We start from the raw sequence: 25,511 nt of genomic DNA, 5'->3' as shown, positions 1-25,511 counted from the left end.
GGAGCAAACCTTAAAAAACTATTTTATTTCAGAATAAAAAATGAGCACTATTTATTTTACATTTTTTTCATGTTATTATAATTCCTAAACATGGTATTATGATGAAATGATGAAATTGAATATGCAAGCCAAATAATTTTGAGGATGACAATATCTAAATATGTTAGCTACTTTATTAATGTATCTAAGACACAATAAGATAATTCAGATTAAGAGAAATGTAATAGGGATTATGGGATGATATTAAGGATTATGCCAATATATTTAATGTAATAGCAATCTATGTTTACACCTAAAATTACATTGGAGGGGTAAATATGCATCATTTTACTTAACAAATAACTTATACTTTCAGAAGCAAGTAATATGGACTAAGCCTTGTCTACATTGTTTTATACGACAAAAAGAAAGAAATTAGTTTTCTTTACCCTCATAGCTCATTTCAAAAATAATTACCAAAAACTTCTTCATCTTTAGCAATACATTAGTAATTTTTCAATGAACCACAGGAATTGATCGATAAGATAATTATAAACCTCACACTTATAAAATTTGCATCTTAGTTTAGTTATCCAGAAATGCTTACCACAATACTACAAAGTTAATAATTTTTTTAAAAAGATGTGGCTGAGCTTATGCTTGTCTAGCTACTCAGGAGGCTGAGATCTAAGGATTGAGGCTGGAAGCCAGCCCAAGCAGAAAAATTAGTAAGGCTTTTTTCTCCAATTAACTGCCAAAAAAAAAGCTGGAAGTAGAGCTATGGCTGATGTGGTAGAGTGCTAGCCTTGAGCAAAAGAAGCTCAGGGATGGACACACACACACACACACACACACACACACACACACACACACGCGCGCGCGCGCGCAAGATCAAGGCAGTTTACTAAAACAATACTCATAACATTACCTAAGATACATGAAATAAAAAACTACCTGATTGTCTATATAAAGAATATTTCCTTTAAAAATAATGGGGGGACAGGAAAATCTCCTTTAGGAATCTACTAAGTGATATATGCAATAATTAAATAAGAACTATATTCAAGAACTATAAAAAGTAGATTTTTTTGAAAATTGTAGGACTAGTTAGAAGTTGGTCTCCAGAAATTTTGTTCAAATACTCCATTTAATACAAAAGCTGTTTCTACACAGAACCACTAATAATGAATAAGACTTTGAAAATACAAGTCATAGTTGTGCTGGTAGCTTTAGTATGGTCTTGTTTGTGATCATTTGGGTAAATGCCCAAAAGTGCGATTGCTGGGTCATAGGGGAGCTGTATGTGGAGTCTTTTGAGGAACCTCCATACTACTTTCCAAAGGGGTTGAACAAGTTTACACTCCCACCAACAATGCAGTAGGGTTCCCTTCTAGCCACATCCCCTCCAGCATGTGTTGCTATAAGAGTTCTTGATTATAGCCATTCTAATGAGGGTGAGATGGAATCTCAATGTTGTTTTGATTTGCATTTTGCATTATTTACCATAGCTAAGATATGGAACCAACCCAGATGCCCCTCACTAGATGAATAGATCAAGAAAATGGAATTCTATGCCTCCATCAGAAAGAATGACATTGCCCCATGTGTTAGGAAATGGAAAGACTTGGAAAAAGTTATATTGAGTGAAGTAAGCCAGGCTCAAAGAAACATAGGTCCCAAGGTTTCCATTATTTGCAATAACTAGTATATGTCTGGGACAATAGGTCAGATAAGATGATGTTAAGCAAAATGAACCCCAAGATAGGGACACAAGTGTTTTTTTTTTCTTTCTTGCTATTGTTTCTAACAAATTTATAAGGTACCATGTGATTTTTTTTGTTGTTTTGTATGTCCCTTCTCCACAGTATAACCCCTGTTTTTACTGTATCTGATGTTGGTATAATTTGTGGAGGTGAAGGGAAAAAACAAATTGTTTAAATAGGAATACAGGTTGACCCAACCCAACAATAATTTGGGGGTTAGAGGGGCATAGTTGGGAAGCTGGGAGGGAAGGGATGGTAGGGGAAAAACAAAGGAGGCGGCAACAATTCTTGATAAGAAATGTACTCATTACCTTGCTCATGTAACTGTAACCCCTCTGTACAGTATTTTCACAATAAGAAACTTACTAAAAATACAAGTCATATTTAAGGGCTTTATGATACTGAAGGATCTATGATTAATACTACCAATTTTCAAATATGACCATCTAATAACTCAATAATAAAATAAAATTAATATATCACATGCATATGATGTGGTAAAGGATAATTCATTAATATTTGAAATAATGAGTCTCTTTATTTAAATATTGACTTTATAAATTATAGTTTGATATATTCAATATGTGACCAGGCGTTAATAATGTTACTAACTTGTTCAGGAATCATACATAGTCTATGGTATTTTTTTTGTTTTTTTTTTTTGGGGGGGGGTCTGGTCGTGGGGCCTGAACTCTGGGCCTGGGCGCTGTCTCTCAGCTCTTCAGCTCAAGGCTAGCGCTCTACCACTTGAGCTACAGCGCCACTTCCGGCTTTTTTTTCTTTTTCCTAATGTGGTGCTGAGGAATCGAACCCAGGGCCTTGAGCATGCAAGGCAAGCGCTCTACCACTGAGCCACCTTCCCAGCCCATCTATGGTATTTTTATGACAAAATTAAACAAAAGTATGCCTTAACATCTTGAGATCTGCTGGATGACTTTATGTCAATTATAAGCCAACAGTGGAAGAAATGATGACATTAAGAAAATGCAATTGCAAGTAAAAGATGTTAGCACGCTTTCTGCATGAAAAAGGAGACACAGATTTATTAGGTAGATCAGTAATTATTCTACAAAATGAATATAAATTCCTTATGTAAATTAAATCTATGTTAAATATTCATGTTTCCTGAGGAAAACAAGTGACAATGTCTAATGATGTTATCAGTTATACATCAATCAGGGTTTTACTGTATAGAACAATTTGGAGTGTATGAAATCTAAAACCTTTAGTCACAGTGTTTCTTCCTATACTCTCTCACATTTGTGAGCTACTTATTGTTTTGGTGGAAAAGCATACAGATCACAAGGAAAAATTTAAAGATAATTGTACATTAATAGACATTTGCAAAAATAACAGAGAGTTTGTGTATTCTTCATCCAGTCCTTCCACTCCATGGTAGCACCTTATATAAACATGGTACAATATTGAACCCAGGAAAGTGACACTAAAACAGAAATTAGAAGAGATGCCCCACAGATCAGGTCAGATCAGATGACCAGATGACCTGATGACCCACAATGACCCCAATGCTATCCTTCTGTAATCAGACCAACCTTTGTCTCATGAGTCTTACCCCAATTTTTCAGTGACCCACAACTCACAATCATTAATTTCAGTTTTATAATTTTATTACTTTGAGACTTACATAGAGACAACCTTATATGGCATTTAGTGTTTTTTAAATGCAGCATAATTTATTGAGATCCATCCAATGTGTTGCATGCAACCATGGATATTTTCTTTTTTCTTTCTTAATTTTTTTTATTGTGAAAATACTGTACAGAGGAGTCATGATATTTTCTTTTTTTATTGCTGAATACCATTCCAAGGTATGGATGTATCACAGTATAACAGTAACTGTAGGATACCATAGTGTTTTTCAGATTTTATCCATTATGAGTGGAGTAGCTATAAAAACTTGGTTACAGGTGTTAGTATGGTTCAGCATCATTTGATCAAAGAACTACCTTTTTTCCATAAGATCAATTTTGCTACTTTGTCAAAGATCAGTTGGATATATTTGTGTGGATCTATTTCTGGGTGTTCTACTTCTGGCTTTTTGGTGGTTAGTAGAAGATGAAGTCTCACAGACTTATGCAAGAGCTGGCTTTGAAATATGATTCTTAAATCTCAGTCTCCTGAGTAGCTAGAATTACATGGGCAGTCTGTGATGTTGATACAATAGTTTTGTATCTTAAATTTCAAATCCCACTTACTCATTGCATATTAAACTTGTAGCAAGCAACTTTGCTATTAACACTTCTGAGTTCTAGTAGGATGGGTGTTTTGGGTTCTTCTTTTTTTGGTTCCTTCTATGGTAGATTTTGGGGGGAGATTTTCTACAAGTAAGAGCTTTTGTTTCTTTATGATGCTCGGTATTCATTGGCTAGACTTCCCCAAACTTTATTGAACAAGAATGATGAGTAAAAACATTCTGGCTCTATTCCCAATTTTAGGGAGAACTTCTGATCATTAAGTGTGATTTTAAATATAAGGATTGTGGGTATTTTTTGTTGTTCTTTGTTTTAGATATTACCAAGTTAAGAAAGTTGCCCTTCATTCCTGCTTCACTGAAAATTGTTTCTTTAAAAATCATGAATGGGTGGTTAGATTTTCGTGGCGTCTACTAACAAGGTCAAGTGACTTCTTTAGCCTGCTGTTGTGATGGATACCACAACTAGATTTTCACATGTCGAGCCAAGCTTACATACTTTCATACTAAATAATACTCTATTGCACTAGTTAACAGCCAATTTTATCATCCACTCACCAGCTGGTGATTATTTGGTTGGTTTCCAAAAATTCTGAGTACTACAAATAATGATGCTATAAATATTCATCTATCAGTTTTTGTGTGAATGTCTAGTTTCAATAGTTTTGGGTATATACCTAGGAATGGAAGTGCTAGGTCTGAAGAAACTCTTAAATTCAACCTTTAAGTAATTGTCAAACTTTTCCACAGCAGCTATATCATTTTAATTCCCATATTAACAAATGAGAATTCCAAGTTCTCCATACCCTTATTACAATTTTTTTTTCTGCAGTAAAAATGTGAGAGTGGGTGTGAAATAGAATCTAAACTATGGTTTTTATTTCCATTCTCTTAAAGGATAAATGGCGCTACATATCTTTTTATGTGTTTATTGACTACTTGTAAATATTAATTAGGAGGGGAGACAGCATGCAAGTCCTGGTGCTTGCTAGGCAGGTGCTCCTACCACTGAACCACACTTTCATTTACAATATTCATTGAAGAAATGTCTATTCAAATCCTCTTTTTTTTTTTTGATTAGTCATGGGACTTGAACTCTGGGTCTGGGCACTGAGCTCTTCAGCTCAAGACTAGTGCTCTACCACTTGAGCCACAGTGCCACTTCCGGTTTTCTGGTGGTTAATTGGAGATAAGAGTCTCAGGGACTTTCCTGCCTAGGCTGGCTTTGAACTGCAATCCTCAGATCTCAGCCTCCTGAGTAGCTAGGATTACAGGCATGAGCCACTGGTGCCCAGCTAATCCATTATTTTTAAAAAGTCTTCCTTTGTGTTTACTGTTGACTTACAAAAGTTATTTGTATATTTGTATACTAGAATCTTATTATGTAGGTGACTTGTAAATATTTTCCCTAATTGTGTATCCTGTCTTATTCCTTCATGATAGTATCATTTGAAGTATAAAAGGTTTTTTTATTGATGAAGTTATTAAATTTATTAATTTTAACTCTGCTACTTGTGTTTTATGTTTCACATCTATGAAAACTGTGCTTTAATCTAAAATCATGAAGAATTAAGCCTATGCTTTCTTGTAAATTTCAAAGTTTTAGCTTATTCATTTGCATCTGATCTACTTTAGTTTTTTATCAGGTATTAGGTTGAGGGCACATTTATGCTACTGCATGTCAATTACCAGTTGTCCTAGAGCCACTGTTTTGAAGAAACTATTATTTTTTTCAATGAATTTCCTTGGCATCACTTCTGAAAACCATTTAACTTTAAAATGTACAGATTTTCTGGGGATGATATCAAGTGTCTATAGTCTCAGCCACTCAGAAGGTTGGGAAGATTGCTCAAGCCCAGGAGTTCAAGGCCAGCCAGGGCAGCATAAAGAATTCACTCTTAAAATTACTAAATGATTAATTTATAACTAGATGCATATTATTATTACCAGTGCTTATTACTAGATGCTTAATTCAATTTCACTCATCTATGTCTCTCCTCAGGCTTACACAATGCATATTAATGTAGCATTGTCAGAGAATTTGAAATTGGGAAAGGTTAAGTCTTTCAGCTTCGTCTCCCCCTCCTTTATTCAAGATTGTGTGCTTTCCATATATATTTTATGATTAGCATCAATGAACACAGAAAGACTTACTGTTTACTTAGAACTTTTAATATTTCTCAATAATTTAAAACACTGTTTTAGTTTACAAGTCTTATACTTCCTTTGTTAAATATATTTCTAAGTATTTTATTCCATTTGATGCTATGATATATGGAATTGTTTCCTTAATTTTGTTTTCAGATTTTTTCATTGCTAATGTATACAAATATAACTTAATTTTTGTATATTGATCTTTCATGCTACAAATAAGCTTACTTGCTAAGCTTACTTAGTGCAGCTAAAAATATTTTGTTGATTTTTTAGATGTTCTACACACACAATCAGGTTCTCTACAAAAAGGGAGTTTCATTTCTTCCTTTCCAATCTGGATTTGTTAAAAAGTTTCTAATTATTACACAACTTCTCTGGTTGAAGTCTTCATTCAATGTTGAATAAAAGTGCTGAGAACAGACATCCTTATCCTATTCTTAATCTTTGAAGGAAAGCATTGACTTAAAACATTAGATATGAAATTAATCATGCTTCTTAGATGCCTTTAAAAAGATAGAATAAGTTGCCTTGTACTCATAATTTATTATGGTTTTATTATGAGAGGATTGCATTTTGTTAAGTACATTTTCTATGTCAGTTGAGATATCATTTAATTGTTGCTTTTTTTGCATGCCCTGGGGCTTGAACTCTGGGTCTGGGGCTGTCCTTGAGCTTCTTTTGCTCAAGGCTAGTGCTCTACCTCCTGAACCACAGTGCCACTTCTGGTTTTCTGGTGGTTAATTGGAAATGAGAGCCTCACAGACTTTCCTGCCCAGGCTGGCTTTGGAACACGATTTTCAGATCTCAGTCTCCTGAGCAGCAAGGATTACAGACATGACCACTGGCTCATGGCTTGCTCTTTTTTTAAACTAGTAAGGTATTTTAAATTGATTTGACATATAATTTTTTTCAAAATTATTTACTGAGCTAGAATTAACAGACATTTTCCCCATGAAGTGTACATTTTAATTGATTTTAGTTATGTTCATGACTATGCAACCATTACCAAATTTAAATTTTGTACATTTAGTCACTTCAAAATGAAACTCAATACTCATTACTAATTTTTTATGGATATCTTTCAATTACGTAGTTGTACTGTTTTCCTGATGTTCTATGTCTTCCTGAGTCTGAACCTAGTCTAAACCTTGGCTAGCAGTTTTTCCCTTCAAATTAGTTCCTTTCATTAAGGCTATATCTAATTGCTGACATATAATTTTTCACAGTCTTGGGGCTGGGAAGGTGGCTCAGTGGTAGAACGCTTGCCTTGCATGAATGAGGCCCTGGGTTCCATTCCTCAGCACCACATAAGCAAAAAGAAAAAAAGCCGGAAGTGGCACTGTGGCTCAAGTGGTAGAGCACTAGCCTTGAGCTGAAGAGCTGAGGGACAGTGCCCAGGCCCAGAGTTCAGGCCCCACGACCAGACCCCCCCCCAAAAAAAAATAATTTTTCACAGTCTTATATTATTTTACTTTATTTTATTTTAATGTTAATAATATCCCATCTTTACTTTCTGAGTTTATTTTAGTTCTCTTTTTTCATTGATCAATCACTACTCATTTTCAAAAAGTGAACCCATCCCCTATATAACTGATATAAGGCAATAAAAATAAATTAAAAAATTTTGAGGCAGGTTCTCACTACATAGCCAGAGTGGCACTGAACTTACAATTCTCCTGCTTCAACCTCCTGAGTACTGGGATTATAAGTATGCACCACCATGCTGGGTATAAGCCATACCTCCACTTCTAGCTTTTTTGCTAGTTAACTAGTGATAAGAGTCTTGCAGATTTGTCTGCCCAGGCTGGCTTTGAACCTTGATCCTCAGACCTCAGCTTCCTGAATATCTAGGATTACAGGCATGAGCCACTGGCAGTGGTTGGATTCCTTTTTATTATGTTAAATTCATTATTTCAAATGTTTCTTTTTATATATCTTTTCTATATTTTGCTATGATAAGGTAATTTTTAACCTAAAATTTGTAAATGGACTAGAAGAGCAAAGGAGTTAAGATGTTTCACCTGCAGTAACAAGAAAAGGGCTGAAAGAACTTGGATGGGGTGTAAGAAGATGGGCAACATCAAAAGGGGTTTTATGTAATAATTGGCTATATATCACATATATATGTTATAATAAAATGTGTAAAAATTAGAATAAAATAAGCTAGTCTGAACCTGAGTAATATAGAGTATGGTAAATTTCACTGCAAAAAAAGTGAACAAAAACCAAGTAGAAGTGATGGAGATAAAATTCTGACCGTTTCTTGGTTAACTTATAAGTTATCTTACTGAAGAAGATAGAGAAGCATAGCACCATAATTTAAAAAAGCCAATTGTATATATTTTTTGAAAACCATTAAACTATAATGAAGACCAGAGAAAGCCACGAGTAATCTGAATAATCCAACTGGATATTGTTTAATATCAGAAGGCATGATTCTACCATGTATGCATTATCCTGCCCATGTAATTGTAGCCCCTCTGTACAGTATGTTCTCAAATAAAATAAAATACAATAAAAAAAAAGAGTTCAAAAAAGCTTGAAAGTAAGAGTAAAAGGATCAACAGTATGGCCTGGCTTTGACTTCAGGACAAGATTTGCAGACACGAATACTATTCAAGTAATGAAGGAATTAGCTGCAACTTCAGTGATAGGTTTCTGTATACTATGTTAAGTAAAGAGAGGACTTAAGCCCAGGTATATGGATTATATACCAAGTCCTTTGCCCTTTTTTGAGTTTGGAGTTTGACTCTCTAAGTGACAATACCTAAGAGAGTTTCAGTCTCATATTCTGGAAATCTTGTTGAAGAATATGTAAATGATTTTTCTCAGCCAAATAAAGCAACTGTCTCACAAAAAACTGTATTTAGCCTAGAGAGGTACAGAATTATGTACAAATATAAGAGATTAAACTTCTGGTATTAATAAATTTAGGTTAAGTAGTATATGAATATTTAATTATTTACAATAATGCTAGAGGGAATTTGGCTTAAATTATTCCAATTTAATATAGGTACTTGAATAAATGATTTAACACTTGTGAGTTTGAACTAGAATCTAGGTTTATAGATAGGGTAAGAACATTGAAAAGAAATAAAAGTTTCAAAACAGAGTGCGGGGGGAGGGGGGTATGATTGGGTGGGGGGGAGGGGGGAGGCTGGGAAGGGAGGTGAAGGGTAAACAAAGGAGGAGGCTGCAATGCTTGGTAAGAAATGTATGCATTATCCTGCCAATGTAATTGTAACCCCTCTGTACAGTATGTTCTCAAATAAAATAAAATTTTAAAAAAAAGTTTCAAAACATATATTTGTTTAATAAGTTAGGATTATAGAAAATTATCTCAGTACTCAGGAAGGTTTTCTTTATTAGACAACTTAAGTTAGAAAAATCAAATACAGAATGCTAAACTCAAAGGCAGTTAAAGTTTAAGCAAACAGTGCTTGCCTCAGCATGCCCAAGGCCCAGGATTTGATCACTAACACTATAAAAAAAAAAATGTTTAAATTATCAATTTAGTTGTAAAACCTGCTTAAAATAAATTTTAAATTTTGATAAATGTATAAATTTTTTTTACAATCAAAAGCAGTATTTATCATCAAGAGCCTATTCTAGAAAAGGAAATCGTAAGACAAAAATCTCTAAATTTTCCCATAGATTTTTAAAGATTAAAGCACTAAAAACAAAATAGTGATTCATTGTGAGTAGGCAACTTCTAAGAATTTTCTATAAACATTATGTGGAAAATAATTCAAAGGAAATTCAAAGGACTTGAAAAATATTGAAAAACAATGATCCTGTAAAAAAGGTCTATAGGAATAGACAGACTTTATTTAACTCACAGATGTGTGCTGATACTTTCCAAAGTAAGATAACTGGATAAAATATAAGTAGATCTGCCTTATATTTTCCTATCTAAATTCTTCACTGCATTGTTCTTGGGAATTAAAAGGAAAAGACTAAAGGAGGACTCATCTTTTATTAGACTGTGGTAAAATGTAAAGTGAAAAGATAGGCTAATTAAGATATAGATAGTTAAGATATTAATACATTAAAATTAATATCAATTAATATATAAATTAATGTTAATAGAATAATCATGCATTCTGAAGTATAAACTGGTTAAATAAAACTGTAAAACTATAAAATAAATAACTTTAAAATTCTTATGTCTTATAAATACTTATAAATGTGATTATCCATACTGTCTTTAAATTTTAAGTCTTAGAAGATCTAAAAGTATATTCTTTCAAATTTTACACATACTACATGTAACTTAAGACAAATATGAATCACATATGAAGCTTTTAGTTCTACTGGACCATAAGATTACTAAAGGTATAAATGATGTACTTGAAGGGGTCTTATTAGCATTTTCTGAATCTGCAGTTATCATCCTTCCAATTATAAATAAGACTGTAAAAGCCCTATGTACTGGTTTCACTCAATTCCAAGTTAAAAAAAAATACAGGTTCGTAATGATCTCTGATGACTTTATAACTCTATAAGTTTTTACATCTTCCACATGTTATCATTTAGAATTCTGAGAAGCTAGAATGGAGTTTAAACTGTCTCCACCCACTTCCCACTATACCATACCCTTAGCTTCCCACCACCCCCAGATGAGATAAGGTTGATAAATGGATTTTGGAGGTGGAATAAAGCCAGACATCAAATAACTTACTTGAAATCCATCTCTTACCTTCTGTACTTAACCCTGGACTTGATGTGAACTTGGCTACATCAACAATTTTTACAGCAAATTGTTGCCCAGTTTCTCTGTTGATACATCGTCGTACAACACTGAAGGGACCCCTAAAAAACAAAAAGTCAATTTTAACTCATTGATTTTTTTTCTAAGTTTCTCTTTCCAGCTATTCTTTTTTTGCCAGTCCTGGGGCTTGAACTTGGGACCTGGGCACTATCCCTCAGCTTCTTTTGCTCAAAGCTAGCATTCTACCACTTGAGACACAGTGCCACTTCCGGCTTTTTCTGTTTATGTGGTACAAAGGAATATAACCCAGGGCTTCATGAATGTTAGGCAAGCACTCTACCACTAAGCCACAGTCTCAGCCCTCTTTCCTTCTAACATCTTACAGTTTCATTATCTACTAATCATGCTATATAACCATCACTCCATTCTACTTTAGTCTTAATAGGATATAGTTTTCAAAATAAAATTCACGAAATACAATGTAAATTTGGACATACTTTTCTGTAATTAATGAAGCAATTCACCATTAAATTCACCACTGGAAAAACAGATGGCAGATAATCACATCTGTCACTCAAGATCATTAAAAAAAATCCTACCAAGTATGATGTTCAAGTCAAATAATCACTGTACTAATCTATACAGATCATCAACATCTTACACAAAATAAGGGAGATCCATAGTAGCTGATCATGTATGGAGATTTGTTCTTTTGAACTAGAAACATTGTAGATACCTCCCTCATATCATCTATATCACTCACCTAATTTTACTAACAAGTCTTACTGAGTTTACCTCAAATCTCTCTCCAATTTATCCACTACTCTCTTTGTATGACACCTTAATTTCAGCTACTACCACCTTTTACTGTGACTAGCAAAAACTTGTTTCTCCCATTCATACTTAAAGGTATGCTTTAAAAATCAAAACCTGGTATCTTATCTTTGGTTAATATCCCTGAGAAAGTACTTTCAATACACCTCTACTCAAGAACCAAAATATGTAATTAATTCCTAAATGAGGAAAAGAACACACGCCAATAAAATCTTGGGAAAATACATGAACAGGCATTTTACAAAGCTTCTCTAGTCCCATCTGAGATCACATAGAAACCCTCCATCCTCCCCAACCTTCAAATCAGAATTGTTGTAAATTTCCACATGTAAGGAAATAATTTCTAGTGAGAGTTACTGGTCAAGCTATTTTCTTATTCATCTCCTCAATCTACATTGGTGATTGTCAATAGTCATCACATAGTTGAGTAAGCTGAGATGACTTTTAAAATACCACCATGTAGGCCCAAGTAGGCCCACACAAACACACACACTGAGTTTCTTGAGATTAATAGTTACCAAATAAATGCTGAAACTCAATATGACTCAAAGATTTGTGTGCAGTAGAAATATACTATAGTTATTTATTTGAAGTATGGTTTCAATCTTTAAAAACAAAAATGTGTGTGTGTGTGTGTGTGTGTGTATGTGTGTGTGCATTTGTCACATCCTGGAGGGGGTGAGAAGAGACAAAAGAATGCCTTCATTGGGAGGATTCCAATGGTACAACTCCTTTGAACAACTAATTTACAGTTTCACAAAATGAATACCAGGAAGCTGTAACATAAGTTGTTAATGGGAAGTGAAATTGAGGGAGAGGGGCAGACAAATGGAGAGAGGAAGGGTGGGAGAATACAGTCATAATAGTAAGTGTACATATGTGAAAATAGAATGAAGTAGACTCAGGAGAGGATGGGTGAACTTGGGAGAGATGAGGAAGAATGATGAAAAAGGGTGACATTGATCAAGATGCATTCATTGTACTCACACACTGACAACTCACACACTGACATGTTGAGTTAAAAACCCTGTGTACAACTACTTAAAGATAATTTTTGATAATTTTTTAAAAGAATACTTTTGTTGGCTTCTTGCATGTGCATCAGTACACCTCAACGCACAGGTTCATCAGCACATAAGAAAAAATCACACTATAACACTTGTATTATTATTTGTCTTACAAATTTTTCTTTCTAGTCCATCAGAGAACAAGCAAATTAATTTAACCTAACATAGATTCAAGCATTTCTTCAAGATTATATGAATACCATCATAAAAGTATCAACTACATAAGAGCTTAAAATCTCTCTCCAAACAACCAAACAAAGCTAACCTGGGAGGAAAAGAAGAATGATAATGTACCTTTCAGAAGGTTACAGAAAGAAGACTTTCTCACAATGATCACTCAAAACCATTCAAAGATTTTTTTCCCTCTATGGTAATATAACAAAGTGAGGCAGGACTTCCACAAATGTTTTCATTCTCTACCCAGATATCTTACTTGTGATTATTTATCCAGACAATAGCAAAACAAGTTCAGAAAATGATTAATGTCATTGGTTTCTGTCCACACATCAACCCGTGGGATACTCTAAACACACACACACACACACACACACACACACACACACACACACACACACACACTTGTGTAGTATGCTTCAACTCATGACATCATTTTAGAAACTTTCCGAGACCTGTATGAGAATTTGTTCACAGTCAATCAAGTCAATTCTTTATTTTTTCCTGCTTGAACAAAGGTAAGGAAGAAACCATTGCTTCTCTCCTCATTATTTTTGTAACAAGAAAATGAAAGGGAGCTAAGGAAAAAAGGAATACTCAGGAAAAAATAAAGAAAAATTTAGAAACCTGAATAAAAATCAAATTATATCTTCAATTCTTTAATTTGGGTATATCTATTAGCTATTCAGGACCAAAAGAGAAATCCCAAGTAAAACATCTTATAGGTCTGTCTTGCAAAGACATCCAAAAGGCTGACAAAGGTAACCCATATACCTTGAGGTTTATGCACAACCTCAACTTACAATTTGATTTGCGCTCTCTCTCTCTCTCTCTCTCTCTCTCTCTCTCTCTCTCTCTCTCTCTCTCTCTCTCTCTCTCTCTCTCTCTCTCTCTCTCTCTCTCTCTCTCTCTCTCTCTCTCTCTCTCTCTCTCTCTCCCTCCCTCTCTCTCTCTTTCACACACACAGACACAGACACACACACACACACACACACACACACACACACATCAGTCTTGGGGTTTGAACTCTGGGCCTAGGCACTATCCTTGAGCTCTTTTGCTCTACCACTGGAACCACAGTGCCACTACTGGTTTTCTGGTAGTTAATTGGAGATGAGTCTGGCAGACTTTCCTGCCCAGGCTGGCTTTGAACCATGTTTCTCAGATCTCAGCCTCTTGAGTAGCTAGGATTAGAGTTGTGAGTCATCCGGCACCCAGCTGATTTGGTCTCTTAAAAAATGAAGATATGTTAAAGTGTGTGTAGAATATTTACCATATTTCATTTAAAACATACAGGATGACAATAAAAATTCAGGAGTACCTAGGTCTCAGTCTAGCCTGTTTCCCTTTTTGGTGTTTAAAATGCTATCCTTAATTTTTTTTTGGGAGGGGGTCCGGTTGTGGGGCCTGAACTCTGGGCTGGGTGCTGTCCCTCAGCTCTTCAGCTCAAGGCTAGCGCTCTACCACCTGAGCCACAGTGCCACTTCTGGCTTTTTTCTTTTTGCTTATGTGGTGCTGAGGAATGGAACCCAGGGCCTCATGCATGCAAGGCAAGCACTCTACCACTGGGCCACCTTCCCAGCCCTATCCTTAATTTTTAAATGTATGGTAAATCAATTCATGAGTGTCTACATAGGTGAAATATACATGAAATAGTTTGAAAACCATCATCATAAACTGCCATCTTTCTCAATTTTCCGATTATGGTTCAGGTATAAAGGAATGACAACTGATGGTACATAGTTGCTTAGAAATGCTGAATATTGGTGGTGATTGTAACACAAACACTTTAATTGAGGCATATAGCTTGTTTACAGAAGTCTATGTTTTAAGTAAAAGGATAATTCAAACCAGAACATAAGTATTTCTATAACATCCCCTAAAGTTTTCAAAAGAATACAACTGTTCAAACTCTACTATAAAGCCATAGCAATCAAAACAGCTTGGTACTGGCACAAGAACAGACCTCAGGACCAATGGAATAGAAGTGAAAACCCAGAAATGAACCTACAGACCTATAGCCATATAATCGTCGATAAGGGAGCTAAAAAAATAGAATGGAAGAAAGACAGCCTCTTCAGTAAATGGTGCTGGCAAAATTGGTTAACTACTTGTACAAAACTAAAGCTAGATCCTTATATATCACCCTGCACCAGAATCAACTCCAAATGGATCAAAGACCTCGGAGTCAAAGCAGACACTCTGAAAACATTACAGGATGGAATAGGAGAAACCCTAGGTCTCCTTGACACAGGCCAAAATTTTCTTAATAGAGACCCAGAAACACAACAAATCAAAGAAAGGACAAATAGGATTGAATGAAATTGCAGAGCTTCTGCATGGCAAAGGACATAGCTAGCAAGATCAATAGAAAGCCCACGGATTGGGAGAAGATCTTCACTAGCCATACAACAGACAAGGGTCTCATATCTAAAATATACTTGAAACTCAAAAAATTAAATCCCCCAACAACAAATCCTTAAAGAAACAACTGCCCAATAAATAAGTGGGCTAAAGACTTAAAGAGAAACTTCTCTGAAGAAGAAAGAAGGATGGCCAATAGACATATGAAGAAATGTTCAACCTCTCTAGCCATAGAAATGCAAATCAAAACAACATTGAGATACCACCTCACCCCAGTTAGAATGGATATAATCAAGAACTCTAACAACAACAGATGCTGGAGGGGATGTGGACAGAAGGGAACCTTACTTCATTGTTGGTGGGAGTGTAAACTTGTTCAACCACTTTGGAAAGCAGTATGGAGGTTCCTCAAAAAACTCCACATAAAGCTCCCCTATGACCCAATAATCCTACTTTTGGGTATTTACCCAAATGTTCACAAACAAGACCACACTAAAGCTACCAGCACGACCATGTTCATTGCAGCTTTATTTACCATTGCTAAGATATGGAACCAACCCAGATGCCCCTCAGTAGATGAATGATCAAGAAAATGTGTTATGTATACACAATGGAATTCTATGCCTCCATCAGAAAGAATGACATTGCCCATTTATTAGGAAATGGAAAGACTTGGAAAAAATTATACTAAGTGAAGTAAGCCATGCCCAAAGACACATAGGTCCCATGGTTTCCCTTATTTGCAATAACTAGTATATGTCTGAGTCAAGCAGAAAAGGTCAGATAAATTGATATTAGGGAAATGATCCCTAAGATATGTATTCAAATGTTTTTTTCTTTCTTGCGATTGTTTCTAACACATTTATAAAATTATTTCTTTGTTGCTTTGTATGTCCCTCCCCACGGTATAACCCCTGCTTTCACTGTATTTGATGTTGGTATAATTTGTGGAGGGGAAGGGAAAAACAAATCTTTTAAATAGGGATACAGGTGGACCCATTGCAACAATGAGACGTAGAAGTCGTTATGTCGAAAACGAACTTTACAACTTTGGTGGGGGGGATTGGGGGAGGATGGAGGGAGGATGGGATGGGAAGGGTAAACAACGGAGGAGGCTACAATGCTTGATAAGAAATGTACTCATCATCTTGCTCATGTAATTGTAACCCCTCTGTACAGTATTTTCACAATAAAAAATATTTCAGAAAAAAAGACAAAAAGACAAAAAGAATACAACTGTGTCTCTATACAGACACAGAATAATATCTAGTTCTCATTTATAAGAAAAGTCTTCATCCAAAAGGAGACTAGAATTAAGTGAAATTATGTTAGTATGCTGGCTTCTGGAATAAGCAGACTGAACCAAGTGTATCTAATGTATTTCCTTCCTAGAACCTCACTAAAATACTAAGATGATATCAAATAAGTTTTTCCCCCTAAGACTAGGTAACAAGTGAAAGACAATAATAATGATCAAATTTGGGAGGCAAGACAGTAGATCTCTAGAGTGATAGTAACTGACCCAACAGCTATGGGAAAGCTGACCTGCATAGAGAAAAAAAGGAAAACCACTTGGAATTAAACCACTTTACACTAAATCCTCAAGAAGCTCATGAATCAGTAGTACTAGGTAATTCTGGAACTAGAAGTAAAGAGAGACCAGGGATAAAATAACCAAGTTTGAATGAAATTCCTTGAAGTTACAGTTAGATCTCTACATTACACTGCCTTTTCTTTACCCTATAATTCTTTGGAGATTGTAACAGGTCTCAGAACCCAAAGCAAGGGGAGTGTGGACACATAGGAGATGAATAATCTCAATTCCTTGTCTTCTAACATAGAAATGCTGGAAGCCAGATATTTCACTCTTAAGGCAGTAGATGAGATGACTTCTATTGAATATGACTGTCCCAGAAATAAAGGTAGTATAAAGGCAATTACGCAAGGTTCTACAAATTGCTCAGCTAAATCACCATCCAGTGAAATCCAGTCAACAAGTTCTATTTGGTACTGTTAAAGCTCTATGAAACAGCTCTTAAGTCCCTCTGCTATGGGGATTCCCATGGGAGGCCAGTAGCAAATTTTCCAACTTTGACAACCAAAACATGTCACTGGGGGTGGGTGGGAGAACAGTACCCTTAATTGCTCTATTCTTGACTACAAGTAGACAACTAAGGCTCCTAAGACTTCTGGGAAAGAGTTTCTAATTTGGAATACAGGAGCCAAAACAGGAAGATCAAATTAGAGGAAAAAATGCAAAAAAATTAACATTAGTAGCCTCAGAAAGATTTCATAACCAACATAAACAGAGACCTTTCAAAAAACAAAAAACACTCTTGAAAAATAAATGCTTTCAGTAGAAAGGTTGAGTAGATAATGTTCAATGAGTCTTTCAAAAAGTAGAACAAAAAATAGCAAAGAAAATAAAGGTTAATAACTTAAAAGAGTAATTCGAGAATATTTCCAGAGCTTACATCCAGTTTCAAAAGAGCAGTTTAAACTTATCTCTAGTTTAAAAGGGCCAGTTTAAAGTTTATCCTAGTTTAAAAGGATCTGCCCAATATTCAGAAAAATAAATAACCTATCTCCATACACACACTACTGTGAAATTTAAAAGCACTGCAGGCATGGAGAAAATTTTCAGATTTCTAGAAGTGCAGTAAGAGTCTAGAGAGGAGAAAAGACTATAGTTTATATTGGCTCAGGAACCTGAATGACTTTACATCTCCCAGTGGCAGCACTTAGAAGCAAGAACACAACAAAGGGCCAGGTACTCACACCTATTCAGGAGGCTGAGATCTGAGGACCTCAGTTCAAAGCCAGCCTGGGCAGCAAAGTCTGTGAGACCCTAATCTCAATTAACCACCCAAAAAAATCCAGAAGTAGACCAGTGGCTCAAGTGGTAGAGCACCAGCCTTGAGCAAATAAGATACGTGACAGTGCTTAGGCCCTGAGTTCAAGCCCCAGTACCCATGCATGTGTGTGTGTACGTATGTATGAGTGTGCACATGCACGAGCAGATACACACACACACACACACACACACACACACACACACAGAGGCATGTACAAACTAAAGGAGTACTTTCATGATCACAGAAAGTGATTTCTAACACTTAATTTTACACTCAGAATGTCAGTAGCCATAAAGATATTCTCAGAAATAGAAAACTCAACAGATTACCTGCCATACATACTTTCTAAAGAAATTATGGAATGCATTGTATTAACTAGAGTGGAGTAGATAAAAAGGATGCCAACGGACAGTAAACAGGAACTCCAAGGCAGAAGACAGATGAAGGAAACCCAAGGAGAGTAAAGAAGGAGATCAGGCTGACAGCCATGTATCAAACATGGAGGACAAACAGACCAGACAGAGCTAGCAAGTATTTATTTCCACTACTTCTGATCACCTTTTAAACCTGAAAACAATGACCCTTTCTGGCCATAGAAGGCTGCAATTACCTCTCTTTTCTGCTGCAGTATTCTGCTCTGGCCTATTCTTGAGGGTTGTAGGCAGGCACCAGTGAGCTGAAGAGAGGAAGTGAAGAATCGACCATGCTTCTGATCACAATAAATAACCCAGAATGAACTCCTAAACATCTCAGGCAGGGTGTGGGAAGTCAGACTAAGCAAAAGATTCTGTTCTATTTTTTACCCTCCTGAAAGGCTTCATACAATATTGCCCTTTCCTTACACAGTTAAGTTTGTGTTTACAATATGCTGTTAAGGTATACATATATGGAGGGGAAAGGCTATTTTTAAAAAACCTGAAAAGGAATGATCAAAAAAGTCAGGATAGAGGTTCAGGGCAGGGAAGAGGTTGTAATGAGGAAGCACTGAAAGGACTTTTTTTTAGTAATATTTTATTTCATAACTTGGACAGTAGATTCATGGCTTTTCATTATATTTTTATTTGTATACATGCTATCTATACTCCTCTCTAGGAATTTAAAAATGAGGTATCCAGTTTAAAAAATTAAAAATTAAATACTGTAGCCAGCTGCTGGTGGCTCACACCTGTAATCCTAGCTACACAGGAGCCTGAGACCTGAGAATTGTGGTTCAAAGCCAGCGCAGGCAGGAAAGTCCATGAGTCTCTAATCTCCAATTAACCACTAAAAACTACAAATAGAGCTATGGCTCAAAGTGGTAGAGTGTCAGACATGAGCACAAAAGCTCAGGGACAGCACCTAGGCCCAGAATTCAAGCCCCAAGACAAGCACAAAAAATTAAATATTGTGTTCACTTTAAAATATTGTCCAGTTAAAAATGCAATAATGGACCCCTTTATGATGAAGGTTTTGGAAAAATTAGGAATCCATGGAACATTCCTCAATACAATGAAGGCTGTATATAACAAACCTACAGCCAGCATTATACTCAATGGTGAAAAACTAAAGCCATTTCCTCTTAACTCAGGAACAAGACAAGGATGCCCACTCTCTCCACTTCTCTTCAATCTAGTATTAGAATGCCTAGCTACAGCAATAACACAAGATGCAGACATAAAGGGGATCCAAATAGGGAAAGAAGAAATAAAACTCTCCCTCTTTGCAGATGACATGATCTTGTATTTAAAGAATCCCATAGACTCCACTCCCAAATTACTCAAGCTGATTCAAAACTTTGGCAAAGTAGCAGGTTATAAAATTAACCCCCCAAAATCAATGGCTTTTCTGTATGCCAACAATGAGAAAAGTGTGGCTGAAATTAGGAAAGCAACTCCATTTGTAATAGCCCCACAAAAAAATAAAATACCTAGGAATTAACTTAACTAAAGAAGTGAAGGACCTCTATGATGAAAACTTTAAAATCTTAAAAAAGGAAATCAACACAGAACTTAAAAAATGGCAAAACCTCCCATGCTCCTGGATTGGAAAGATTAACATTGTGAAAATGGCAATACTTCCCAAGGCTATCTACAAATTCAACGCAATACCTATCAAAATTCCAACCTCATTCTTCAAGGAAATAGAAGAGGCAATCCAAAAATTCATATGGAACAATAAAAGACCCGAATAGCAAAAACGCTCCTCAATGGAAAGAACACTGCTGGAGGAATATCAATACCAAACTTCAAACTCTACTATAAAGCCATAGTAATCAAAACAGCTTGGTATTGGCATAAGAACAGACCTCAGGACCAATGGAATAGAAGTGAAAACCCAGAAATGAACCTACAGACCTATAGCCATCTAATCTTCGATAAGGGAGCTAAAACAATAGAATGGAAGAAAGACAACCTCTTCAGTAAATGGTGCTGGCAAAATTGGTTAACTACATGTAGAAAACTTAAGCTAGATCCTTAGATATCACCCTGCACCAGAATGAACTCCAAATGGATCAAAGACCTTGAACTCAAAGCAGACACTCTGAAAACATTACAGGATGGAATAGGAGAAACCCTAGGTCTCCTTGGCTCAGGCCGAAATTTTCTGAATAGAGACCCGGAAACACAACAAATCAAAGAAAGGTTGGACAAATGGGATTGCATAAAGTTGCAGAGGTTCTGCAGGGCAAATGACATAGCTAGCAAGATCAATAGAAAGCCCACAGATTGGGAGAAGATCTTTACTAGCCATACAACAGACAAGGGTCTCATATCTAAAATATACTTGGAACTCAAAAAATTAAACCCCCCAATAACAAATCCTCAAAGAAACAACTGCCCAATAAATAAGTGGGCGAAAGACTTAAAGAGAAACTTCTCTGAAGAAGAAAGAAGGATGGCCAATAGACACATGAAGAAATGTTCAACATCCCTAGCCATAAAAGAAATGCAAATCAAAACAACATTGAGATATCACCTCACTTCAGTTAGAACGGCAAAAATCAAGAACTCTAACAACAACAGATGCTGGAGGGGATGTGGACAGAAAGGAACCTTACTTCATTGTTGGTGGGAATGTAAACTTGTTCAACCACTTTGGAAAGCAGTATGGAGGTTCCTCAAAAGACTTCACATAGAACTCCCCTATGACCCAGCAATCCCACTTTTGGGCATTTACCCAAATGTTTACAAACAAGACCACACTAAAGCTACTAGCACAACTATGTTAATTGCAGCATTATTTACCATAGCTAAGATATGGAACCAACCCAGATGCCCCTCAGTAGATGAATGGATCAAGAAAATGTGATATATATACACAATGGAATTCTATGCCTCCATCAGAAAGAATGACATTGCCCCATTTGTTAGGAAATGGAAAAACTTGGAAAAAATTATATTAAGTGAAGTAAGCCAGGCCCAAAGAAACATAGGTCCCATGGTTTCCCTTATTTGTAATATCTAGTATATGTTTGAGTCAAGCGGAAAAGGTCAGATAATGTGATGTCAGGAAAATGAACCCTTAGATGTGTATTTTAATGTTTTTTTTCTTTCATGCATGTGTTTCTAACACATTTATAAGATTATCTCTTTGTTGCTTTGTATATCCCTCCCCCACAGTATAACCCCTGCTTTCACTATATTTGATGTCAGTATAACTTGTGGAGGAAATGGGGAAAAACCAGTTGTTTAAGGATACAGGTGGACCTGTTGCAACAATGAGAAGTACAAGTTGTCATGTCCAAAACGAGCTTTACAACGTTGGTGCGGGGGGTGGGGGGAAGGGGGGGAAGGAGAAGGATTGGGATTGGGGGGGAGGGGGGAGGCTGGGAAGGGATGTGAAGGGTAAACAAAGGAGGAGGCTGCAATGCTTGGTAAGAAATGTACGCATTATCCTGCCCACGTAATTGTAACTCCTCTGTACAGTATGTTCACAAATAAAATAAAATTAAATTTAAAAAATGCAATAATGGTAGGGAATAAGTTCCTATAATCTTGCTAATCAAAAGAAGTCTTAAATTTTCAAGTATTTGTAGAATACAAATTATTTCAAATGATTTGATATACATAAAGAAAAACCTCAAACACAATGATTAATAGAGTATTAACTTTATTTTATTGAAATATATTTAAAATTGCCATGAATAAATTTTGGGATTGTATGTGTAATATAAAATTCTACAAAAACTACATCATATCTCAAGCTTAAATAAATAAGGTGAACTTGTCCATCTTACAAGCCTGGAATTTTTGTTATATTTGTAATGAATTGTACAATGTACCACATGATATGTAGGAAAACTGTAAACAAAAAATGTTTAAAAATCAATAAATGTGAAGGCCAAGGACAAATTCTTACATTTATACTCACATAACAAACTCATACACACAGTTGACACATACTTGATCCTCATTACTCACAGATTCCATATTTGAATTTGCCTATTTGCTAAAATTACTTGTAATCTCAAATATTCATGGCACTTCTATAGTTATTTATGAATATGCACCTCATGGGGATAATCTGAGTCACCCCTGATGCATATGTTGCCAACTGAGGCAGAACAAGATGGTATTCTACTTTCTTGTTTAAACTAGAATATTGTAAATGAGACCTCTGAAGTCTATTTAGTCCATTTTCTCCATTTTGCGTTTTGTTGGTGATTGCACTGTATAAGATTATTTCTAACATAGTGCTGAAGTGGTGTCCAGTGTTTGTAAGCACAAAGCTGTGATGTACCTCAGAGAAAATGTGCTATACATGTAACACACAAACACACAGCAATTTTACAGACTATAACTACTACAAAACCCAAGAATCAACTGTTTAGGTGTACACACATGTCTACATATGTATACACACGTGTTATATAATATACAGTCATTCCTTGGTATGTGCAAGGGATTGGGACCATGAAGTTCTAGGATTTCCCCTGGATACCAAATTCCACAGATACTCAAGTTTCTTATATAAAATGGCAATATATCTGAATATAGCAGACACACCTCTTCCTTTATACTTTAAACCATCTCCAGATTAGCTTATAATACCTAATGCAATGTAGATGCTATATGTAGTTTGTATAATGTACTGTGTATAAAATAAGGTAAATTTGTACATATCCAATATAGATGAATTTAATATTAGTTAATTGGTTGAATCCATGAATGTGGAAGTAGCAGATATAGTAACACAATATTACATATTATAAATATGCAGTCAGACTTCCAAATATTTATGGAGAACCTAATAAATACCAACAACTTGTTCTATTAAATACTTGGTGAATGATATAAGAAAAACTACAAATAGAAATAAGCCACTAATACATTTTCAAAACACATAATTTTACATAAGCATATAAAATTTTGAGGATTCATGGTGCTTCTAGATATGTTCCATCCATTTATTAAGTCTGTGTCTTTGTAAAATTTCTGATGTTCAGAACAGAGGGACATCAGGGCCTTGTGCTATCCCTTTTGAACCATGCCTTCACTTCCAAAAAGGGAAATTTTTGTTGAGCAAGTAAAAAGCATAGAAAATTAAAATATAATGTTGTTATAAATGACAACATTCACAATAATAAAATTTTGAATACTACATATTTATTTGTACATGTATATTTATATAAACATGATACTTAAAATAATACTTTCCCTCTCATTTAAACATTAATTTAGTTAATGCCTTTAAAGAAGATCATATGGATATCATTTCATCAATAAATCCCTTCTTCTTGCTTTATACTACTGATAGAAAGACAAATGTTATTGTTACCTTGATACTTTTTCCTCTTTAATACTTCTGGTATCCATATCCATGTCCACCTACATATACATACAAAGCTGAGCTGCTTTAGTACAGTGACTAAACCAAAACAAGTTTGTCTACTCATAGCCATAGTGTATTATGTGGAAAATTATTGAAATCAAAGTCTCAGAAGTATTACCTAAACGTTAGCAATTATATATTTGACAACTGGATTAAGCTTAGTGTAATTCCGATTGTTCCTTGAAAACAGAAGAGGAGGCTTGTTTGAGAAAGTTAGCAATGGATATCTAATAATCTAACAGAATATATCAGGCTCACCTGTCAAAGCTGAGTAGTTCAGAGCCTGAAGACTAGCATTTACTAACTCAGTGCTTATACTGGCATAATTAGTACCCCTGTCAAACCTTAACAGTTAAGTGAAAAGTTTAGTAGCTTTTGCTTTAAGTTTCCTATAGCATGCCATCTGCTGTTCTGAGCTTACATTTGATACATGAATCAGTTACTACCTTTTAAGAGAGAACTGTAGATCATATACAGCATTCTTCCCTCAATGCAAATGTTCTGAAAAATTAACTGGTGTGTGTTTGTATGTGCATTCACATGCACAAATTCAGAACTGGGTTGAAACCCATGTAGAGGGATTTGTAAATTTATACATGATAAAGCATAGATAAGATTTGCTAAGAGAAAAGACATTTTATAACATAAAAAATAGGAAGGAGAGTAAATTAAATAAAGGTGAAAAGAAACAAGCAAGAAAATATGAAGTGCAGTAAGATCAAACACATCACAAACAAGAACTATGAATTGGTTATACATGTTTAAGTCTTCTTAGTTAAAATCAGAACTTTCAAATACATATTGAGGAATCGACATTTAAAAATTCAGTTGATACTTGTACATTCAATATTATTCATTTCTCTCATTTGCAGCCCCCCCCATGGAAATAAGACAAAAATACAAAGAAAACAAAAGTAAAAAGATAAAGCAATTTTTATTCTCAATGAACTCCCCAAAAGAAAACTCAAATAAAAGATTAATAAATCAATTTTTGTCCTCAACAAACTCCAAATCTAGCACGTTTCTGTTGGAATATATAATGTTAATATAATGTTATAAGAATAAATATTGAAATAGAGAATAATGGTTTATCATCTGTGAATAAGAAAGTAGTCAGAGAGGGCCTTTATGAGATAAGCACAACTGGAAGGGCTTGAAATAATGAAGTTTTTTTTTTTTTTCCCAGCAGAGGAAACAGAAGAAAACACCAGAGATAGGCAATATAATGGCAAGCAATGGTCTAGGACCAAGTCAAAACGCAGTATGTACTGGGTAATCTGGGTTATTTGGTACTACTGTCATAAAGGAGGGGGCTACAATGCTTGATAAGAAATGTACTCACTATCTTGCCCATGTAATTGTAACCCCTCTGTACAGTATTTTCACAATAAAAAAGTAAAAAAAATATGAAGGTGTAAAGTGGCTAAACAAGGAAATGGGTGCCAATGAACACTATAACAGAGAGAAGGATGGGTTGGAGTGTGATCAGGGGCAGTTCACAAGTTATTGCATTAGCCTGAACCAAAGGAGATGAAAATCTTGAACCAAAAGTGATGGAGACTTGAAGTAAGAAGGCAGAGACAGGTG

At 35.3% G+C, this 25,511-nt stretch overlaps 1 protein-coding gene across 13 annotated transcripts in view; it reads right to left on the bottom strand.

The window, feature by feature from the left end:
* Cask (calcium/calmodulin dependent serine protein kinase) overlaps positions 1-25,511 on the bottom strand; it is a 347,639-nt gene that overhangs the window by 244,252 nt on the left and 77,876 nt on the right. For 8 of the 13 annotated variants that reach the window (XM_070040601.1, XM_070040608.1, XM_070040600.1 and 5 more), the window contains exon 2: positions 10,808-10,920. In XM_070040601.1, coding sequence (XP_069896702.1) covers positions 10,808-10,920 — 113 coding nt within the window. Of the gene's footprint in view, positions 1-10,789; positions 10,921-25,511 lie in introns of all 13 variants that reach the window. The other 5 variants (XM_070040597.1, XM_070040595.1, XM_070040603.1 and 2 more) reach the window with 1 other exon arrangement.

The sequence above is a fragment of the Dipodomys merriami genome, unplaced genomic scaffold (genome assembly GCF_024711535.1).
Source record: "Dipodomys merriami isolate MVZ:Mamm:240054 unplaced genomic scaffold, mDipMer1.0.p SCAF_3, whole genome shotgun sequence".
In the NCBI taxonomy this organism is placed as follows: Eukaryota; Metazoa; Chordata; class Mammalia; order Rodentia; family Heteromyidae; genus Dipodomys; species Dipodomys merriami.
The sequence above is the reverse complement of the archived record's forward strand: the minus strand, read 5'-3'. Positions and strand labels throughout refer to the sequence as shown.